The sequence below is a fragment of the Pecten maximus genome, unplaced genomic scaffold (genome assembly GCF_902652985.1).
Source record: "Pecten maximus unplaced genomic scaffold, xPecMax1.1, whole genome shotgun sequence".
NCBI classification, from domain to species: domain Eukaryota; kingdom Metazoa; phylum Mollusca; class Bivalvia; order Pectinida; family Pectinidae; genus Pecten; species Pecten maximus.
The window spans coordinates 33,608-51,584 of NW_022979499.1; the positions used below are offsets into that span (position 1 = coordinate 33,608).

The following is a 17,977-nucleotide window of genomic DNA, read 5'->3' on the forward strand; positions in this document are numbered from 1 at the left end:
TTAGGCTATGAGTAGTTCGAAGCTTTTCACAGGGCCTTTTTTGCATATTGGTATACCATCTATCCATATATCATAGTTTTGATAGTGTCTTGATAAAAATGAAAGCCCGGGCGGTCGTATAATTGCAAATAACAATATTATGACTCATCCCGAGCGCGAGGTAGCGAGATCGTAGCTATAACTCTGTGAAATATTGATATTTTTTCACAATTTTGTATCATATTATTAATAAAGCTATTATCTATCCATATATTATAGTTTTAATTGTGTCTGGATAAAAATGAAATCCCGGGCGGTCATATAATTGCAAATAACAAGATTACGGCTCATCCCGAGCGCTAGGTTGCGAGATTGCTAATTTCACATAAGTATAACTCTGTCAAATATTTATATATTTTCACCATTTTTTAATCATATTATTGATTAAGCTACCATCTATCCATATATCATAGTTTTGATAGTGTCTCGATATAAATAAAAGCCCGGGCGGTCGTAAAATTGCAAATAACAAGATTATGGCTCATCCCGAGCGCGAGGTTGCGAGATCGTAGCTATAACTCTGTGAAATATTGATATTTTTTCACAATTTTGTATCATATTATTGTTAAAGCTATTATCTATCCATATATTATAGTTTTAATTGTGTCTGGATAAAATTGAAAGCCCGGGCGGTCGTATAATTGCAAATAACAAGATTATGTCTCATCCCGAGCGCTAGGTTGCGAGATCGCTAATTTCACATAAGTATAACTCTGTCAAATATTTATATATTTTCACCATTTTTTATCATATTATTGATTAAGCTACCATCTATCCATACATAATAGTTTAAATAGTGTTTAGATATAAATAAGAGTCCGGGCGGTCAATATATATTCCCCGGGCAGTACCGGGCAGCACCGGGCGGTACCGGGCAGCACCGGGCTGTAATTAATAGGACCCGCTAAAATGCCTGTTTACAAAACGTTTTCACCGCGCAACTCGTGTCGTCTGTTTAGTTTAGATAAAGAAGCAACTGGTTGATCTCGTGTCTTGTATATATCCGTGGATGCCATGAAAAATTAAACTGAAGAAAAAGATTAACAGTGAGAAATGGTAAGTAACTTATTATTTCAATTCATGATATAGCTAACGTAAAGAAACTCGTGCCCGTTCTAAGAATAGCTGAACTGCAGAACTACCATGCATGTGGACCTCCGTGAAGTTGATTACTTATTCCTTATTCCATTACTTATTCGATTTCTCTTCACTAATTAACAGTTAAGATGGTTCAAAACTAATTAATAGGCATTCCCAATCCACATTCCACCATTCCCTTCCTAATCCATACATTATTACTTGTTCAATTCCCCCATTACTTATTCGATTCTCTCTCATTACTTATTCGATTTTCTCATTACTTATTCGATTTCTCTTTACTAATTAACGCTTAAGATGGTTCAAAACTAATTAATAGGCATTCCCAATGCACATTCCACCATTCCATTCCTAATCCATACATTCATAAGCCTTCTCGCCATATTCTGAGGTTGTATACGTTTCATATTATATATGCATGAGGCTGCGGTCATTTAAATCCAAATTCATTGTTTGTTTTTTGTAATAAAGAAGAAAAGTATATTAAAATAATTAGTTTTGAACCATTTAAAGTGTTAATTAGTAAAGAGAAATTGAATAAGTAATGAGAAAATCGAAAAAGTAATGAGAGAGAATCGAATAAGTAATGGGGGAATTGAACAAGTAATAATGTATGGATAAGGAATGGAATGGTGGAATGTGCATTGGGAATGCTTATTAATTAGTTTTGAACCATTTAAAGTGTTAATTAGTAAAGAGAAATCGAATAAGTAATGAGAAAATCGAATAAGTAATGAGAGAATCGAATAAGTAATGGGGGAATTGAACAAGTTATAATGTATGGATAAGGAATGGAATGGTAGAATGTGCATTGGGAATGCTTATTAATTAGTTTTGAACAATTTAAAGTGTTAATAAGTAAAGAGAAATCGAATAAGTAATGGAATAAGGAATAAGTAATCAACTTCACGGAGGTGCATGAGGGCCAATGAGCTAGCTAGCAGGTCGACTAAATTTAGAAAATTATTATATATTGCACCAATGAAATCTGGTTTTGGAAATAACACATGTATTACGGAAGTGCACAGTAAGTTAGATTTTCATTTGCTCTTGCACAATACCATGCTATCAATAATTCATACAACCTGAGGTCAACTGTAAAACTAACACTCAAGGGAAGTAACATTTATTAGTAATAAATATTAAGTAAAAATCAGAGCAAAGGAGACAACACTTACAATATTATCGTTCTGGGTTAAGTATAGTTTATATCTGATAACTCCACATCACCATACGTATACATGAACTGGTATCGGGCATAACAAAAATTAATAATAATGTTGTGAAAGATGACCGAATGCATTATAGTTTTTAACAACAAATAAGGTATGATATGCCGACAAAGGCAAGCATATAAATATATATGGTAAGTCTATGATCACACATGAACAAGCTTGAAGTGCGTAATATACATCCTAATATGAGCTTGAACAAGTTTAGAAGTTGCCAATTTTAGTCATGCACAGTAGAACCTCACTTTCTGGATGCATATACATGAGCTTTCAAACATTTGTGATCACCTCAATTAGAGGTCAGCTTATTACGTACATTTACAACTCTCCTCCCCGTTTTAATATGAGAATGTTCTGTCAGCAAACAATTACAACTAAACTTGCATGTGCTTGAACCGCTGACCTGAAGGACAACACGAAGAACAAAGATCCATCTTCCGCAGAAAGAACAGACATTCAAGCCATAGTCTTCGGACACGACTCCTCTCGCCAAAGGAATTACCGTTGACCCAATGTAGTTCTCTCCACCACTGTTGACCCTAATCAAAAACTGCAAAGCCAGTGGTTGAGCCAAGCCATTCCCATGCAAGCACATCCTGTAGCATCCCCCAGCACCAGAGGAGCAACTAGCTGTGTATCGGCAGCAATCTCTTGATACAATATGGCGATACAGAGGTCTCATTATGATACATATTGCATATATATACATGAAATTGTCATAAATTGAAATAAAGCGGGCAATACGTAACATTTTATTTACACACTGTGTGACACATTGAACAAAGGGCCTGTTTCCAAAATGGCCCCTTCTCTGATTCAAATTTCCTGTTGGTGGTGCATTGCCCATGCCGTTGTGGTCACAAATCTATAAAGTATAAAGATTTAGGTCACTTGGTTTGTTTTTTATGGCTCCTCAAAGTTGTACCTTTCAGAAGCTGTCTAAGTGTTGATAAAATGTGCATGTTATGTAAAATATTAATGAATATCTAATCAAATGATGGTCACCGTAAAGAATACATTCATGGCATGATTGTGACAAAAAATCATGTTTCCATCGCGCCATTTGGCTGTTTTATGGAAGAAACAATCTCAAAAATGCCATTTTCGATGATAACCTTAAAGTTTTAGACACAAAAACTGTGTTTTTTTAGAGAATACACCCTTTTATGGGCGTTGGATGCAAACCAATTTTTATCCTATTAAACAGTACGTAATATGTTATTGATGAGAGGAAAAATCATCAACATGTAAGTGGTGGAACATTTTCAAATCTTGGGTTGAATTAGCCTATGGTTGAATTGCTGATTTTTCGACTTTCTTTAGATAATTAACAAAAACACGAGAGTATTTGCTCGGTATGTTGAGAATATGTACACAGATATGAAAAAAAGTGAGAGAAACACTTTTTCATAAAAAAAATCCAAGATGGCTACTTCACAAGTCCACGTGGTTGAAGACATTGGCTGACAAATAGACAGAACAACAAACAAAACGTGTTCCTTATGATTTTGGTTGGTTTTCGCATTTACGGGAGTGTTCATAGCTACGGGCGATTGTATAATACCTATATTTATAAGTTTGGTTAGTCACATGGTAACGGGGATCTTTCATATCGAACCCCAAACATACTTTCGACATATGCACTCCGTTGCCGCATGGAAAACTATTTCAAGTTTTGTCGGAATTTCTTCACCTGTGGTTGTAATGGTCGAGGGTTTTCCAGCGCCCTGTAATACCCAAGGTAGTGCAAGATACTGGAGATGTGCGCGCACATTCCCATCGTTCTCTCTCCAACTGGGCACTGGCAGTAGTAGTCCTTTATTGGGGCCTCATCATCGGGTGAAACGGTGAACCGTATTCAAACATTATATTTCGTTTGGCTTTTGTGTCGAGAATGTATTTGACATCGGAGAAGGTCTGGGGAGTGCTGGTAAAGCCACACCTCATAGTCTCCGTCATCACTTAAATGTTCGGCGATGTAACCAGGAGCCAGAGATATCTGATACGTTCCACACATAATGGTTCTCAAGTAATCGAGATCGAGACGGGGAAACAGTACGGAAGATGCATCCATCTTGACAAACTCGAACCTTGCCCGTCTAGATAGATCCGGATCTGTCTTGACTCTCTGAGCTAAACTATTCGGTGTTGTCAAAAGGTCCTTCATACGTTCAGCCATTAGCCTATCTTTGGCATCTCTCTCTGGAGATCTCTGGTAGATCGGTCCTCTAATACCATTCAGACAGGCTGTGACGGTTCGAAGCAAAGCCTCAATGACATTGATAAAGCTGTTAGACACCAATTGCGTTCGGAAGAACGTCCAGTGTTTCAGACAATCCATGATAGGATTCCACAATCCACCTCGATTTGGTGATAGTTCTGTCAAGATTTGCTTGGACGTCAGAATGTTGACTTTGACCGGGTTTCAGGTATGACGGCATGCTAGCATTGAGGCCAGAGGCTTCAAGAACTGGTAGGACATCTCTAAAACCTCGGTCAACGACAACATTGTCATCTGGTTGTAGCCAAGTAACTAGCTTGTCCATGACTTTTTTTGTAATTGTAGCATCATTTTCGCTGCCAGTGAATGGTCCTACTGTGTCCAGAATGTAGCCATCTGGTAAGGCGATGCTCATGAATTTGAGATAGTTTCTCTTCTTCTGGCCACAGTAGGACATTCTCTGGAGCTTGTGGTTGGAGCTTTTCTGGATATAAATATAGGTGCCATCTAATATGGCAGTGGCTTTATCTCCAAAAAATGCTTCTGAAATGACAGTATTGTGCCCGAGCAACTGTTCTCTTGTCAAGTGATCCGGACCTAGAAATTGTGGGACTATCGATGTGTCTAATGCCTGTACTATGGAGTGGAAAGTTTTGGACACACTTGACTTGGAAATTCCAAAAAGAGAAGAACACTGACTCCAGGAAATGTCGGTTTTCAGTTTTACCCAGAACAGTAATAGAGCATCGTGTGTCGTCTTGGTATATATACCAGATGGAAGATATGGGGAACAGTGCGAGTGGATTTCGAGGAACTGATCTTTGGACCAACCTGTCCAGGCCATGCATGCCGAGTCATCAAGAGAAGAAAAGTTCAGGCTGATTTTTGTTCCGAAGATACTTCATGTAGCACTTCTGGCAAATAAGTGCTTGTTCCTTTGCTGACATCAATCCTTGTTGCACCAGCGTATCTAGGAGCCATTTATATTGTGGACTATTTACATTGCGTGCACTTCTGTTCTTATTGCCACTACGTTTCTTGAAGTATAGTTGACAGCCTTCTCCAACACATTTACCCTCCATCTTGAAACAATAACGATTGGTTTATGAAGCGTCGATAAAGTAACAAAATAGCAAGCCACCGATGATTGCTGTAAACAGCTAATACTTAGTAGTTTGGTACAATTATGCGAAAATGTGTGATAGATAACGAACAACTAATTACACAAAATAACAAGACAATATAATAAATCACATTCAATACCTCCAAGAAGCGCAGAATTGATTGATTACTTAGAACAAAATAAAGTATTTCATATGGATAATCTATCTATTCGATGTGGCGTGGTCGGCAGGCACAAAGAAAGTGAGACAAGTCAGGGTCCCTACCCTGACAGAGCCACAACGCTTTGGAGATGGGACAATAAAACAAGGAAAGTGAGACAAGAATAGCTAGCGTCGAGTCAATGATTCCGTAACCGTATAGACAAAGACAAGAAGATACGGATAAATGTACAAGGCCACACGATCAGAAAATTCAAAAGAGGACAACTTGAGATAGAACAGTATTCATGTATCAGGGTGTCCTCAGTGTAAATCTTTATATCGATACTGTTTATTTAGTCGTTAGATATCATAAAACTGTCATGAAAATATCCGCTCTGATATTCAATATAAAATTTTGTATATAATAAGCTATATAATAGGGTTTCAGACAAGGTTGTTACTCATTTCCCCTTTTCTTTCAATTTGCAACCACATTCAGGCGGCGATATGAGAACGTTCCACCACATGGAATTAGCTGATTTTTGGTACACATATGAAACAAAGCTCTATCCGATTTTGTGATGGAAATTTGCATCCAAAACTATGTAACGGGAGAAAATTGCAATTTTATGGCATTTTTCTTCATAATTGTGTCTCTGCAAGTGCATTTTCATCCGAGAAAATTTTTGTTTTATGTTTTATGAATAAACACGATGTTTTGGAAATATTTATCAAAAGAAATTTATACTATGTTGCGAATTACAATTTCGAGATAACCTTCTTTTATTTACGACCTTATGTCTTTGATGCTCAAAATGACAACTTTATAAAAATACATTTTCACTGACATTATGAAATCTGGGTGTCGGAAAGGTGTAAAATTATTCTTCGGAAAAGAAAAAAACTAGTTGAGCTAGATAAGAAATTATACGGGGGCAGGCTCCTATGGAGAATTAACATTACTGGAAACAGGCCCTTTATTACAAAAACAATAGTAGATATTATATTTAAGATATAAAAAGGGCTTGTGACAAAAAAAAATGAATATTACATATTAGATGATAATTAATAGACTGTATGACTAGACATTAGACAAAGTATAGTACTACCTATGCCTGGTACTTAATATTTATGGGGAAAAATGTTTTATTTTCACAACAAAAAAAAACAAAAAACAAACAAAAACTGACAGAACATGATTTAAATAACTGGATGGACAATTATGCTAACATGTTCCACATTTTACAGTTCTTTAATCAAATGTTTTTAAAGTTAGATACTTAGATGTTTGGGATTATCTTGTCACTGAAATGCTGACTAGTCAGAATTTTGTATCTGATTCTTGGGTCGACCACATACATGTATCAAATCACGGAACCCTTCATTTACATCTATAGAAAATGGGCACAGATCTTTGACAATAAACTTTGAATAGCACTTGCTGTCGATATGGAACGTTTGCTATCAGCTTTCATAGTAACGATGGTATGATGCATGATTTCTGGTGAAATGTGGAGAACATGCAGCATAACCGACATTACCAATGGAACCACTCCAAGTCGCCCACTGTGTGGAGTGAGAAACATCAGACCAGAACCACTACCAAACTTTGTCAAGGAACCCCTCATGAAAGTAAACCTTGATAAAAAGCCACTCAAGTGAGTAATCTCAAATACAGCTGCTGTTGTCCTGCAGACCTGTAATACCTGGCACACTAGAGAACATTGTTCTGTGACGATCAGTATACGTATCCATCACATGTGGGACAAACCCAAGAACAACAGGGAACTTAGCTATGCTGCCGATCATTACCATCACTCTCTGGGATTCTGACATTACACAAGACTAGCAATAAGAAACGGTTTCCTCCAGGGGATGATTCAAAACTTTTTGTAGTAGGGACCAACCAACCAATTGTTTTTCCATAGACTTTAGTGTTAACGTTATGGAGTATATCGTTAAAATTCTTGAATTCAATAGTGCAATTATGGTTTATAACAAAAGTTTAGGGTCTCGTATAACACGTAATCAAAAAATGAAGTTGGGTCCTTCAGCTCAAATTTTTTCCAATGTAGCCATTTTGGAAATGGGTGATTTACGCAGTAAAAAATCTCAGAAATCTGAAATTTTTACCTGTTAATTATTATTACCTGAACTTTTGGGAAAAAATTCAATCAGACTTACAAAATTTATATCAACATTTCTTATGGATAGTTACCTATCAGGCTACATATCTATTTTGTTACTTCATTATCATAACATACTGGCCAATCAATGGCTGCCAGACATTTTGTCCCTGGCTCAACTTTCTATACACCTGGGATGTTTCAAAAGTCTACTTTTTTCAATTGGTTGGTTGTTCCCTAGTATGGACTACATACGAGGCTAAAGGTACACCAGATATTGCTCTCTTGTTGCAAAGGACCGCCATACACCTTCAGTTGATGCCTTTGTTCCACAGAGTAAGTATATAAGTTGTCACTCCACCATAGTGATGAATGTCATCACAAAGATGGCCCCCAGTCCCACAGGGAATTGGCAACAAAGCACGGTCCATACCAACAAACAGAACCCCAAACATGGCATCCGACACACTCCAAGACTGCCAAATAGGAAGATATCTCACCATTGCAGCACAGCTTCGACATCCGATCGGACCCGGAACACATGCTACTGCTGTCTGCCCATCAATCATGGACAACAACCACAGACCACCTTCCCTTCCCAATCATCACTGAGCAAAGGTTGTTCTCCCAATGACAAAGTCACAATAGCCACAGACGGGACTGCTAACTCTGTGACCAACATCATAACCAATAAGGGATCCATTGACACTCTGACCATCCGACTAGGTGTGACACCAATTCGTAAACAGGACACTGTAAAACATCTTCATCCATGGCGACTGTCCAGTGAGCTTTAACTCCCCTCACAAACATATATAAGCGAAGTTAAGGGTATCACAGTTTGTCATCAGACTAAACATCCACCAAGGGTATCATAGTTTGTCACTAGACTAAACACCCACCAAGTGTATCATAGTTTGTTATTATACCAAAACACCCACCAAGGGTATCATAGTTTGTCATTAGACTAAACACCCACCAAGTGTATCATAGTTTGTCATTAGACTAAATACCCACCAAGTGTATCATAGTTTGTCATCAGACTAAACACCCACCAAGTGTATCATAGTGTGTCACTAGACTAAACAACCAACAAGGGTATCATAGTTTGTCATTAGACTAAACACCGAACAATTGTATCATAGTTTGTCATTAGACTAAACACCCACCAAGTGTATCATAGTTTGTCATTAGACTAAACACCCACCAAGTGTATTATATTTTGTCATTAGACTAAACACCCACAAAGTGTAACATATTTTGTCATTAGACTAAACACCCACCAAGGGTATCATAGTTTGTCATTAGACTAAACACCCACCAAGGGTATCATAGTTTGTCATTAGACTAAACACCCACCAAGTGTATCATAGTTTGTCATTAGACTAAACACCCACCAAGTGTATCATAGTTCGTCACTAGACTAAACACCCACCAAGTGTATCATATTTTGTCATTAGACTAAACACCCACAAAGTGTAACATATTTTGTCATTAGACTAAACACCCACCAAGGGTATCATAGTTTGTCATTAGACTAAACACCCACCAAGGGTATCATAGTTTGTCATTAGACTAAACACCCACAAAGTGTATCATAGTTCGTCACTAGACTAAACACCCACCAAGTGTATCATATTTTGTCATTAGACTAAACACCCACAAAGTGTAACATATTTTGTCATTAGACTAAACACCCACCAAGGGTATCATAGTTTGTCACTAGACTAAACACCCACCAAGGGTATCATAGTGTGTCATTAGACTAAACACCCACCAAGTGTATCATAGTTTGTCACTAGACTAAACACCCACCAAGTGTAACATATTTTGTCATTAGACTAAATATCCACCAAGGGTATCATAGTTTGTCACTAGACTAAACACCCACCAAGGGTATCATAGTGTGTCATTAGACTAAATATCCACCAAGGGTACCATAGTTTGTCATTAGACTAAACACCCACCAAGGGTATCATAGTGTGTCATTAGACTAAACAACCACCAAGTGTATCATAGTGTCACTAGACTAAAACACCCACCAAGTGTATCATAGTTTGTCATTAGACTAAACACCCAACAAAGGTATCATAGTTTGTCATTAGACTAAACACCCACCAAGGGTATCATAGTGTGTCACTAGACTAAAACACCCACCAAGTGTATCATAGTTTGTCATTAGACTAAACACCCACCAAGGGTATCATAGTTTGTCATTAGACTAAACACCCACCAAGATTATACTAGGCTAAACATCCACCAAGTGTATCATAGTTTGTTATTAGACTAAATACCCACCAAGGGTATCATAGTTTGCTATTTAGACTAAATATCCACCAAGTGTATCATATTTTGTCATTAGACTAAATACCCACCAAGGGTATCATAGTTTGTCATTAGACTAAATACCCACCAAGGGTATCATAGTTTGTCATTAGACTAAATACCCACCAAGGGTATCATAGTTTGTCATTAGACTAAATACCCACCAAGTGTATCATATTTTGTCATTAGACTAAATACCCACCAAGGGTATAATAGTGTGTCACTACACTAAACATCCACCAAGGGTATCATAGTTTGTCATTAGACTAAATACCCACCAAGGGTATCATAGTTTGTCATTAGACTAAACACCCACCAAGGGTATCATAGTTTGTCATTAGACTAAATACCCACCAAGGGTATCATAGTGTGTCACTAGACTAAACATCCACCAAGGGTATCATAGTGTGTCACTAGACTAAACACCCACCAAGTGTATCATAGTTTGTCATTAGACTAAACACCCACCAAGGGTTTCATAGTTTGTCATTAAACTAAACACCCACCAAGATTATACTAGGCTAAATATCCACCAAGTGTATCATAGTTTGTCATTAGACTAAATACCCACTAAGTGTATCATATTTTGTCATTAGACTAAATACCCACCAAGGGTATCATAGTGTGTCACTAGACTAAACACCCACCAAGGGTATCATAGTGTGTCACTAGACTAAACATCCACCAAGTGTATCATAGTTTGTCATTAGACTAAATACCCACCAAGGGTATCATAGTTTGCTATTTAGACTAAATACCCACCAAGGGTATCATAGTTTGTCTTTAGACTAAAACACCCACCAAGTGTATCATATTTTGTCATTAGACTAAACACCCAACAAAGGTATCATAGTTTGTCATTAGACTAAATACCCACCAAGGGTATCATAGTTTGTCTTTAGACTAAAACACCCACCAAGTGTATCATATTTTGTCATTAGACTAAACACCCACCAAGGGTATCATAGTTTGTCATTAGACTAAACACCCACCAAGGGTATTAAAGTTTGTCATTAGACTAAACACCCACCAAGTGTATCATAGTTTGTCACTAGACTAAATACCCACCAAGGGTATCATAGTTTGTCATTAGACTAAACACCCACCAAGGGTATCATAGTTTGTCATTAGACTAAACACCCACCAAGGGTATCATAGTTTGCTATTTAGACGAAATACCCACCAAGTGTATCATATTTTGTCATTAGACTAAACACCCACCAAGTGTATCATAGTTTGTCACTAGACTAAACACCCACCAAGGGTATCATAGTTTGTCACTAGACTAAATACCCACCAAGGGTATCATAGTGTCACTAGACTAAACACCCACCAAGGGTATTAAAGTTTGTCATTAGACTAAACACCCACCAAGTGTATCATAGTTTGTCACTAGACTAAATACCCACCAAGGGTATCATAGTTTGTCATTAGACTAAACACCCACCAAGGGTATCATAGTTTGTCATTAGACTAAACACCCACCAAGGGTATCATAGTTTGCTATTTAGACGAAATACCCACCAAGTGTATCATATTTTGTCATTAGACTAAACACCCACCAAGTGTATCATAGTTTGTCACTAGACTAAACACCCACCAAGGGTATCATAGTTTGTCACTAGACTAAATACCCACCAAGGGTATCATAGTTTGCTATTTAGACGAAACTTCTACCAAGGGAAGTTATATAACTATCTGTAGATACCCAGTGTTTCATTTACAAATCATTTAGACTGTAAACCTACATATTTTAGTGGTAATTTTGTTTGAGTAATGATCTTATTTTAGCATTAGTCTTGTTTTAGTGGTAATCTTAGCAGTAAACCAATTTCCGCGCCAGAAGTATTAAAGCTGCATACACTATAATTTCACTTTATTCACAAATCAATTACTGTCAAAATCAATACATTTACAGTACTTAAATTGAATTGACTCATTCCATCAGACCTAGACCTGCCAACCAGGGGATACAATAGTTGTGATACGTGTATATACAAAAGTTTACTGATGGACAGGCAAATAAAAGTCCTCAAGTTTGGTCTATAGGGACATGAGGATTGTAGAGCAGCTATATTTCAACTTTTACAGCATGTCATTACTTGATCCTGATTTGATATATATTTTACATCAAGCCATTTAAAGTATGTGTATGGTGGTAAAACAATTAATCACAATGCCCTAGCTGTGCAGTCTGGGGTCAGGATCCAGAAAAAAGTTACCAGCCAGTATCAATTCATATTAATCCTTTTTTTGTTACTTGCTATGACAACTATTGCCATACTATGAGAGCTTAAAAAAATATGCACTAGCGTAATATTTAAGGGCAGTGGTTCTGTAGCAGGCTGCCGAGCTAAAAATAGTCTCTGCAGAAATGCGGTTAAGTACTTTAATCTGGCCTGGGTGCAATGAAAATTGATCTAGGGCATTTTTAGGCAAAGGATTTCCACTGTTGTATAAACAAAGGATGTGGTGCCCCTTGGGCCAGAGGGGTGGGCCCAAGCTGGGAAATATAGCCAAAAAAACATTTAAATCCTTCTTCATCTGTAAAAATGACAAAATTTAGTTTGAACCATTGTTGGGAGTTGCAGCTCAAAAATTGGAAAATATTTTTTATATATATATCTCACATGATTGTTTTATTTGCCATGTACTGAAGGTATAGCCATGCGAGCAATGCAGGCCCTCTGGGCCTCTTGTTAAGAAAAAATTTGATCAAATAACTCGAACAAGCTGGTCTCAGGGTTTATTAATTCAGGGTAATTCAGTGGGTACACATATACACATGGGGTTATGTAACGCTTGCAATGTCTTATTATGAATTGTCTTGAGCAGTACCTGAACCAGGTGGCAGAAAGGTGACTTCTTTACAGGAAAGAGAAATCTTTCAAAAATAGTTGGGCGGGTGCTTACCATAACTGAAAATCTTGTATGTATAAAACAGTAGATAACTCCTTCAAAATTATTAACATTACAGTTTTGTATATTTTTTATGGAATTTCCAAATTATAAATTTATATAGCGACCAGCATGTTGATTAGCTGAAATATGATAAAAGAATTTCTAGCTTGCCAGGATAGAACTATATTTACTTATATTATTTATACTAAAGTGTCTAAACCAATTGACCTTTTGAGTGATCTTGACATATATCTTGGTACCATCAAAGGAAATACCCTGGTAGCTTCTGATCATTATTACCATAATCATAATTTGTATAATCTAGGTGTTTAAACCACTACTTTAGAGATAGTAGAAACCAAAAATCTACAAAAAAAACAAAAAACAAAAATGCTAGCCTGACATACATTCAGAGCTACAGAAATTGATTGATAGACATATAATGCAAGGTATTTAGGAATTCGATTTTGCTTAGTCCGGAGACTTCACAGATCGGATGCATGTCTCAATAGCTCTGTCAAAATAACTATAAAGCAACTTTTCAACTTAATTTAATTGTTTTGTTCCTTTACAAAATTCAAATATATAGAAAACTCGTACATTTTAACAATTAAAGAAAAATGCATTGTATATATATGGCCTAATGGAGGATAAACTTTGTAACTTATTTCAAATTTAATTTTGATAAACTTGCATAGGTTCCTTAAAATCACATATATGCACTGTAATAATATTGATAACTTGATTTAAATGTCGATGACCCATTCAGCCAAGGGCCCATCTCCCATGGGATCAACATGCACTTGTATATACCCATTACAGCATGTAAGGACATGTACATGTTTTTTTTTCATTTTAGCCATCCCTACTTCATGCAGACTGCAAAACTGGCTGTCTGCAACATATAGCTCGTTTACTTCATTCAATTTTGACTCAGACCTGGATTTTGTTGGAGGTCAACAATGTCAAATGTGGTGGTTGTAAGAATCTGGCTGACTCAACAGAATTTGTTATGAGAACATGCACTTGAAATATTTTAAACTGCACCAGCTGTTGTGGCAGTGCATTTTTGTTTTAATGTTTTTGATAACTTTGTCATTCCATGTGCACATGTCTATTTTTTTTTAAACTCTTGTATGTCAAAACATTATAGTTACAAATCAAAACTTGTTTTATGCAGGCAAGCTAATTGTATAAATGGGTAGAAACTTTACACTAACTGTGCGGAAGGAGACTGGTAATTTAAGGTTGTGATGCGGTCACAAGCAAAATACTTTCGCGCATTGATATATGTCACTGAATTAAGAATACTGTAAATACCAATGATGTAGCAGATTGAATACAGAAGCTGAAGATGTCAACATGGCAGAACAAGGTGCGTACGGTCAGCGTCAATACTTGACAAAGCTTATTGTGTATTTGAACCAAAAAATTTAAACTGTATTTTTAGGTCACCTGAGACAAAGTCTGATGGGACCAATTCTTATGGCCTTATGTCCGTCGTCATGTGTCGTCCGGCGTGCGTCTGTAAACATTTTCCATTTTCGGCTTTTCAGAAACCCCTGTACCAATTTCACTGAAATTTTTCAGAAACCTTCCATTGCCCAAGGTCAACCACAGTTGTGAATTATGTGGTCCCCATTCCCCAGGGGCCAGAGGGGCAGGGCCCGAATGGGTCAAATGGACTGAAATTTCAAAAATCTCAATACCCCAATAAGGTTACGGATCAAATGCTCTTCAAAGATGGAAAAGTCTTCAGGCTCTTTACCAAAATTGTGAATTTCATGACCCTGGGGTCTCGCATTTGCCCCTGAGAAGGGGGTAAACTTGACTAAAGTTTATGTAGGAAAATCCCACTTTGGACTATCATTTGTTTGATTTCTATTGGAATTCATTCTAACTTGGTTAACATTATCAGCATGGGATGACACATGTTGGCCCTTACTGACCCATAGGGGCTATCATGGGCAGAACCAAAAAGGGTCAAAATTAAATGGCATGGCATGGCGTCCATCCATTGTCCAGCGCCTGGGGCTTGGGACCTTAATTCTGTCAACTTTTTTTCTAAAAATTGCTGCTAATCATGAACGACTTAGCAGGTTTTAGGTCATTTGACCCAAAGTGTCAGGATGACCATAGTTATTGTGCTTCATCCGTCGTCGTGAGTGGATGCCGTCGGCCATGTATATAAATTCCACCAGTGTTTTATCGGTGAGAAATCCTCAGCTGAAATCTCCTTTTCTAAAACAGTTTTGATCTTTTTCGAGGCTAATGCAAACAATTTCAAGGCCACCTTATTCAAATTACCTAAAAAAATTTGGATTTGAAAGAACTCCAACAGGCAGCTTTATAAGCCGCTGTATGGCCTTGTCAGCCATGTTGTTTACTGCAAAACAAGCTAACGTTGGTCAAGGGAAATAACTACACATTTTCAAGTATTGCATTAAAAATCAAGGATCGACGATGCATCATTGCACCACACTGCAATGCGATACATCGATGCATCGGCGAATTGTTACACCACTAGATACAACTGATATATACAGTGGAATGTCATTAACTCGAACTAGGAAAAGTTGAATACCCCACTTAACTCAAGGTACCTCGTCAGTCCGGCCAAATTCTCTCTTTATCTTTGTAAAGAAAACTCGGAAAACTCGAACTTGGAAAACTCGAAAAACTCAGATAATATGAAGTGAAAATTTCGTCCCAACAATAAAAATCCTACTTGAAGTGATCGAATAACTCGAAGTATCATTTTTGTGTCCAACAACGATCAGTGGTAATTAAACCCCCCACATTTTTTTAACATCGAAATTCCGTTTGTAATACTAAGGTATCGGCACTACAAACCTACCGATTATTACATGCTATTATAAGTGTTTCATAAATTCATTAAAGAAATTGTCGGTGGAATCTTATAACAATAACTCTTGGTGATAAAAGTACTGCTTTACTTAAGCTTACATCAGGTAATTTCCTAAGGCAGTCGCCGATAATAGAACACATGATAGTCAACAACTCATCTACCCGCTCGCTCAAGGGGAACTAATCTCTGACACACCGGGGTACTCGGCTGATGTTTTTACAGGCGTAGAATTATCACCGGTGCCTATTAAATCTCTAAACAGCTGAAACAATAGCATAATTACTGCCAAGGTGTTCAGAGTACGACTGTAACGGTCATTGCAGCGCTGTCTATTATATCGGATAACACGCCAGCTCAGTAACAGTAACATTTTATATGCACATGCGCAGCGCATTTTCCTTTGCTAATACACATGGAAATGGTGTGGTTATCTGTAAAACATAAGTAGGCCTATCAAACAGTATTTTATATGTCCAATATAAGGTAATGGTTCTGTTACGTTTTACATATAATCTGTGTCAATTTTAAATGGTTATTAGCTCACCTGCCCGTCCGGCGTCAACTTTTCATTTAAACAACTTCTTCTCAATAACCAAGAGGCCCAGGGACTTGATATTGGACCTGTAACATGCTGGGGTGAAGGGCTACCAAGTTTGTTCAAATAAATGACCTTGATCTTCATTCAAGGTCACATCGGTCAAAAAGGCTAAAATCTTCAAATGACCTCTTCTCAATAACCCATAGGCCCAGGGACTTGATATTAGGCCCTTAACATATTTGGGTGAAGGGCTACTAAGTTTGATTTAATGAATGACCTTGACTTTCATGCAAGGTCACAAGGCGTAGAAACAGTCTAAAATCTTTAAACGATTTATCTCAATAACCAAGAGGCCCTGGGACTTGATACTTAGCCTGTAACATGCTTGGGTGAAGGGCTACCAAGTTTGTTCTAATGAATGACCTTGACTTACATTCAAGGTCACAAGGAGTCAAATAGTCTAAAATCTTCAAACGATATCTTCTCATTAACCAAGAGTCCCAGAGAGTTGTTTTTGGGTCTGTAGCATGCTGGGGTGAAGGACTACTAAGTTTGTTCAAATAAATGACCTTGACCCCCATTCAAGGTCACATGGGTGAAATAGGCTATAATCTTCAAACAACTTCTTCTCAATAACCAAGAGGCCCAGGGACTTGATATTGGGCCTGTAGCATGCTGGGGTGAAGGGCTACCAAGTTTATTCAAATAAATGACTTTGACCTTCATTCATGGTCACAGGGGTGAAATCGGCTTAAATCTGAAAACAATAATTTTGTGATAGCCAAGAGTCTCTGAAACCTGATATTAGGCAAATATTATGCTGGAATGAAGGACTAAAAATTTATTGATATGAAAAACCCAGCATACACTGATATTTGAATAAAGAGGTAATCAGCATAGTATGTGTAGGAATGACCTCCCAACTTCAAAATTGGTGTAGAGCCAGGTGAGCGATACAGGCCCATTGGGCCTCTTGTTTGATATAACATTAATAAATTGTTATTCTGTTGAATTCCGTTTTATGGTTATTCCATTTGCAAACATGACATGTACATCAGATCGTTACTGAAGTGACTAAGCGAAAGAAACTTTATCATGACTGTATATCAACGAAACTACACCAAACTATGAGTAAAAGAACAAAATATTACATATGATACATGTATATATATTGACCAGTCTTTACACTAAACTGATGAGTGACAGAGCGGAGTTATAATGATTATAATATATAGTGTTGACAAATATTGACCAAACTTTGCACCAAAAATGACAACTCGCTTAATTCGAACACTCGAAGTTTTCTCGTGGTCCTGTCAAGTTCGAGTTAACGAAGTTCCACTGTATGTGCAATGGATATATG

The 17,977-nt window shown here is 37.3% G+C and overlaps 1 protein-coding gene across 2 annotated transcripts in view; it reads left to right on the forward strand.

The window, feature by feature from the left end:
* The first annotated feature begins 14,495 nt into the window (after positions 1-14,495).
* Positions 14,496-17,977, forward strand: part of LOC117318754 (deoxynucleoside triphosphate triphosphohydrolase SAMHD1-like) — a 46,620-nt gene continuing 43,138 nt past the window's right edge. Inside the window, exon 1 of one of the 2 annotated variants that reach the window (XM_033873704.1) lies at positions 14,496-14,582. In XM_033873704.1, the coding sequence (XP_033729595.1) occupies positions 14,570-14,582 (13 nt within the window). In that variant the 5' untranslated portion in view covers positions 14,496-14,569. The remainder of the gene's footprint in view (positions 14,583-17,977) is intronic. The other variant, XM_033873705.1, reaches the window with a different exon arrangement.